This window comes from Cantharellus anzutake (genome assembly GCF_015039405.1).
Source record: "Cantharellus anzutake strain C23 chromosome Unknown EI90scaffold_245, whole genome shotgun sequence".
Lineage (NCBI taxonomy): Eukaryota > Fungi > Basidiomycota > Agaricomycetes > Cantharellales > Hydnaceae > Cantharellus > Cantharellus anzutake.
Window position 1 is genome coordinate 1 of NW_024067195.1, and position 5,172 is coordinate 5,172.

At 48.7% G+C, this 5,172-nt stretch overlaps 2 protein-coding genes across 2 annotated transcripts; one reads left to right on the top strand and one right to left on the bottom strand.

Annotated features, from left to right (window-relative positions):
• Positions 1-561: 561 nt before the first annotated feature.
• On the top strand, positions 562-1,241 carry EI90DRAFT_3138942 (uncharacterized protein; the record flags this gene model as incomplete). The annotated part of the gene is made up of 2 exons (XM_039064912.1): positions 562-945; positions 1,005-1,241. 2 exons carry the CDS (start codon positions 562-564, stop codon positions 1,239-1,241), a joined length of 621 nt encoding a protein of 206 aa, XP_038907712.1.
• A 20-nt stretch (positions 1,242-1,261) lies between these two features.
• EI90DRAFT_3098546 (uncharacterized protein) lies at positions 1,262-3,198 on the bottom strand (the record flags this gene model as incomplete). Its single annotated transcript, XM_039062551.1, has 4 exons — positions 2,809-3,198; positions 2,588-2,744; positions 1,597-2,463; positions 1,262-1,543 (listed from the first exon to the last, which is right to left on the bottom strand). Coding segments are annotated over exons 1-4 (1,355 nt in total), but the record flags the coding sequence as incomplete, so codon positions are not given.
• Positions 3,199-5,172: the final 1,974 nt, after the last annotated feature.

The following is a 5,172-nucleotide window of genomic DNA, read 5'->3' on the forward strand; positions in this document are numbered from 1 at the left end:
GCGTCGATGAAGTGTTTAAGTCTCCGTGAGCAATCAATCCATGCAACCACGTATCCTCGTCCCAGCTTCAGCGGCGTGGAGCACAGACATTGGAGTTGAGTTGGGAAGGAAATGAGCAACACAGGGAGCATAGACAAAGGAGATGATCAGAGGACGTGTTGAGAGGACGTGAACAAAGAAATATGGATCCAGCCACAGAAGATTTTCTGCAAACATCCCACTCTCCTTCGATCCCGACTTAAAGATAGTGTTCGTTCCGGAGAAACCTCCCCCAATTCAGTCACCTGATGCTCCATCTTGGCAGTCACTGCGTAAAGGGGGGTGAAAATTGGACCTTGATTAGGGACGTATTCAGACCTCAAATAACCGGGTATCTGGAGTTGTCCGATTAGCTCTGAATTGCGTTCCTATGTAAAGTTTGAATATGCGTGTATGAAGGCCTGTAGAATATGAACGTATGCAGTCTTTCTTTATGTACGCAAATTAGGTGAGATTGTTACATAATCGGCGTGTAAATACACATGTATTCGGGCCCCTCCGTTCCCCACGATCCCACCAGCCATGAATCTGTCCAGTCTCGCTGCATGCCCCGATGAGATCACAGATGTCTTAACGCGCCAATTCTGGGCGTCTTGGACAGATGAAAATAGATTAGCTTACATTAAAGTGCACCATGCTGATGTTTGGACGCGTTTCAACTCCGATGCATCCACCATACACCCCCTGATTCCAATTGATCCCGCGCTTATTCAACTTTCTACCGGTTCTATGGAATCTAATGGGGTGGAAAACACGTCCAGAGAGACCGAAAATGTGTTAAGGGCTTCTGTGAATGCTGTTAGAGGACGCAAGCGCCGTACCCTTGCATCAGCCCCCAAGACAATTGCCAAGAAGCTGGCGCGGGATCGAACACAATCAGAGAAGAAGGTTGTGAGCAAAGCAAAGGTATGTATTAATATTGGAACTCAACTTAAAATAGCCATGTTGGTTTGAATCTCTGCTAGCGAGAAATGGAGAAAAGAATCTTTGCAATAACGGGAATGAGCGGTGCAAAGGGACCATGGCCACCTCACAACTCCGAACGAAAAGATGAGAAGTCAGGACTCACTTTCCTGAACCCTGACTTCCGAGTCGGTGTGAAGATGACTGACCCCGCTAATCGGCTGATATGGGAACAAGCAGCTGTGCAGGTTCATGAAGCTATTTGTGTACGTACCTTGAAGGCAATACTGGCATGGTAGACTGCAAATTACTTTCTAGGCTCCTGACAAAAAGCCCTGTTTCATATAAAGCTATAAGATCGTCAACAACCAAAGCCATGAGATGTTGTAGTTGTTCCGTTGAAGGCTCTTGTGGTCCAGGTGTCATTCCGGCATGTAGGAGATTACTCGTACGATAGCTAGAATTTCAAGAAATCATGAGTCAATCAAACAAATTTATCCGACTCGCATGCACACCGAAGTTCCGGGGGGAGATTTGCACAACAAAATGATAAAACACCACTTGAATGAGTCGGTGCAAGACACTACGACGGCATGAAAACCTTTTGAGAAAATGATTAGGAAGAATACTGTCACAAGAATATGAAAGACGAACCAATCTAGACTTAATGTCACTCCTAAACGAAGCTCACCTGTATCCTTGTTGATACGGAAAAACTCCTTCCCATCCTTGTCCTTCATCTCTTTCCAAACTCTGCCATCCATGATACTCGTATATGCACCCATATTTCGATGAGTAGACCCCCACTGTTCGACCTCAGCTTCTATGTCGCTTCGTGATAGAAACCCTGCGAGGAGTGCTGAGAGGGGTGCCACAGGCATAACAACCTTCGGTTTTGCTACCTTCTGCCCTTTCCCCCATATCAACCCCTGGAACGCGTCCACAAAAGAACTCCGATAAAGCGGAATTTCGCAGTGTGGACAGTGGCGAACATTTTCACCATGAGGGAACAGTTGCCAACATCTCTCACAAAGTACAAAGATTTTAGCGGGAAGAGACATGCGCAATCGGTTCAGAACTGTTTTGAGAGTTACCGGGAAATCATCAAAGCATTTGATGATACGGAGTTCAATCAGAATCTTCCGAAAGACCCATAGCAGCAGGTTGCATGCACGGACTCCAACGTGGTGGTGAAGATTGAGAAAACAAACAAGAAGAAGAAGGACGCGGATGATCCAAGAATCAGAGAGGCTCATATATCTCTCGTTGGGTTGAGACACAGCATCGTGACTAGCTTCGGTGGACATGTCATATAAATGAACACTTGAAGAAGTAGCCGTCGAAAACTGTACAGGAGGGGGCCTAGGGGCACTTCCATCGTGAGTTTGAGGGGCCGGAATAGGTGCTCCAGTCAAGCTTGTAGGCTGAAAACTGATCAAGTGGGGCACTTCGGGAGTATCAACATTCGAAGGGGTGATGAAGAGGTCGCTATGATCGCTATCCTCATCAACGATATCATTGCTAGGAAAGGGGATGTTGGTATTAGGTGTGCTATTGGAAGCCACAGTGAAGAAGCTAGTGGGTATTCCGTGAGCCAATTCTACAAGATCACAGAGAATGGTAGACCTCATGTGACATACCTTACATGGGGACATCGAGAGGACGAAGTGGAACTCCAGGAGGTTCCCCGTACTCGTTGTTGTCGAACATTTCAATATCTGGTGGCAGAGCACGGAAGTATCCAGGTTTGGGACCTGTGCCGGTGCTCGAAGCAGAAGGCTCACTGGCAGAGGAGCTGCCCGCTTGTGCAAGAAATAGCACGCCAAAGTCATTAAGCGATGCCTTTTTAGTATGACTGAGACGCACCATGAATATCCAAATTCGTTAACATTTTACGCTGTTTTCCTGTCCCAGCGGCAGCCAATATTCGTGTACGAGCCCTAGACGAGCCCCTTGATACATTTTTGGCATTCCTCAAGTGTGAGTCTCGAGTCGTTGGAGGGACCCATGTCCCTGGAATTGACCCTTGCTTTGTACATACGTTGCACTCACAAAAGACGTCTCCAGCAGTTCTCGGCATCACATGATACACAGTGCCCGATGGTGGACACAAAAATCAAACAGATAGACACAAGCCAGCTGCCGTTTGGTTGTTGCAGTGGTTGGCTTAAAACCTAAGAGGTAACTTCCCGAAATGAACTAAGGTGATGCGCAAAGCTGTGTAGCATGACGCTTCTGATTTTCGCATATCTAGTTTCGTTCGTGCAGCTCCAATTACGGATGAATCCAAAATGCTCAAATATTTACATATCAGAATCGGTTCAAATATCTCCGAGTACATCCAAACAGGTACCTACTGTGGATCCAAAATTTTGACCCCTTTACGCAGTGAGTCGGAGTCGGATTACTTACCCGGCTTTAGGTAGCGGCTATTACTAACACACACCACCCTGGCTGGCGCTTGCCGGCACGGCAAGAAATTATATGCGGAGGGCTTTCTTGAAATTCCACCCTACCTTCCCCAGTGCAGCCAAAATGCCCACGACAGACCAGGTCCGCGCATGTGTTGAGTCCATGCGAAGTCGATCATCGATCCCTGCCCGAGATACTCAGTCAAAGCAGGGCGGCTCGCGACTCAGAAGCAACCAATTACTACAACCAGTCTTCTGGTAATCCTGTTTCTACAGTTCCGAAGCGAAAGGCTCTGTTTGACGATCGGCCAGTTGAAATTATGTTGAATATTCTTTTTCTCCAACCTCACAGACAGTCTGACTCTCTGTCAGCAACAATGCCCTCACCAACGTTAGCTTTCGTTGTCGTGTTGCTCCTCTAGGAACTTACATTCATAATAAAGCAAGATATACCAACCTTGATAAGCAAATATCGGCTTCGCAATTATACGTAAAGCAACAGAAAGTAGGCAACAAATCCGGTCCGAGTAAGCAAATCGATGAACACCATACGAATGTGGCCACACTGCTGCAAGCCATCAGACTTACTCATCTAACACCTCTGCGGACAGCTCCTGGACGATCAAAAACATGCAGCAAAACCCTCAACAGCAGTCTAGCCCATCCCCAACCGCACCCTTGAACCAGCCTCACGGGACCGCCGCTAACAAAAGAAAACCCCCAGACAGGGACTCCACTAGCCCAGAACCACCCACCGCACCCAGAACGCCCACGAAGAAAAGAAGACTGAAACCTGCCCACCGCCCCCAGACCTCTCAATCGCACCTTCCTGAAATACTCAACACGTCCTTCTCACAGCACTTCGGCCAGGAAAACGACGCCTTCACCTTCACGAACCTCACCGAAACCCGTGAACGGAGCCCCTCCCCCTCTCCCAGTGGCACCCGGCCTCAGAGTGCAGGGTACAATGTGCCCGACCCCCGCATGGCCCCCCTCAATCTCGGTACGGACTCTTCTCAGAACGACTCTACCTTCTTCGGAAAAATATGCAAACACCTCGTATCCGTCTGCGACCTCATCAGCGTAGACTATCGCCTCTCAGACACCCACATAAAAGCTGGAATTCCCAAACACGTCAAAACCCTGTTAGCCACTATTATAGGGGAACTCAGCATTGATGCCCGGGACATCTTAGCCGAAGGCCTCCTCCCCTCTCAGCCCCCCATCAATACAGAACAACGACAAACCCTGGAAGATGCCCTCGCAGTTGCTAGAACCTTAGCTGACACCAACGCAAACTTGGCAAAACAACTTGAACTCTCCAACCTAGCAAATACCAACCGCCTGACCACCTCATTGACCGGAAACCTGCCTCCGGCCCTCGGCCAAGCAAACTCATATGCCCAAGCCGTGAAAACCAACTCGGGCTATGCCCAACCAAGAAGAGCAACCAAGAAGCTCATCCAACCCCCCCGCGAGCCATCACTCCCCACGCAGAGAAACCACCCAGCCCGTCTGATAATCCGGTCGACAAATAAAATCCCGCTTGACCAACGCAAGTTTGGACCGGAAAAAACCAAGGCCGTCAATGAAGCCCTACGTCAGGACGGACTGGACCCCAACCTCAGTGTCATGGACATCTCCATGTCCGCAGCTGACAATATTATAGTTACAGGGGCTGGTTCGACTCTAGCGTCTAATCTGATGGGACACACCAAAGCGATCATGTCCGTTCTCGACCCGAATAACACAGTGGAACACTATGTAGGCCTCCCAGACAAACAGCTCTTCAAGGTCAAGCTGGACAACGTCCCAATGC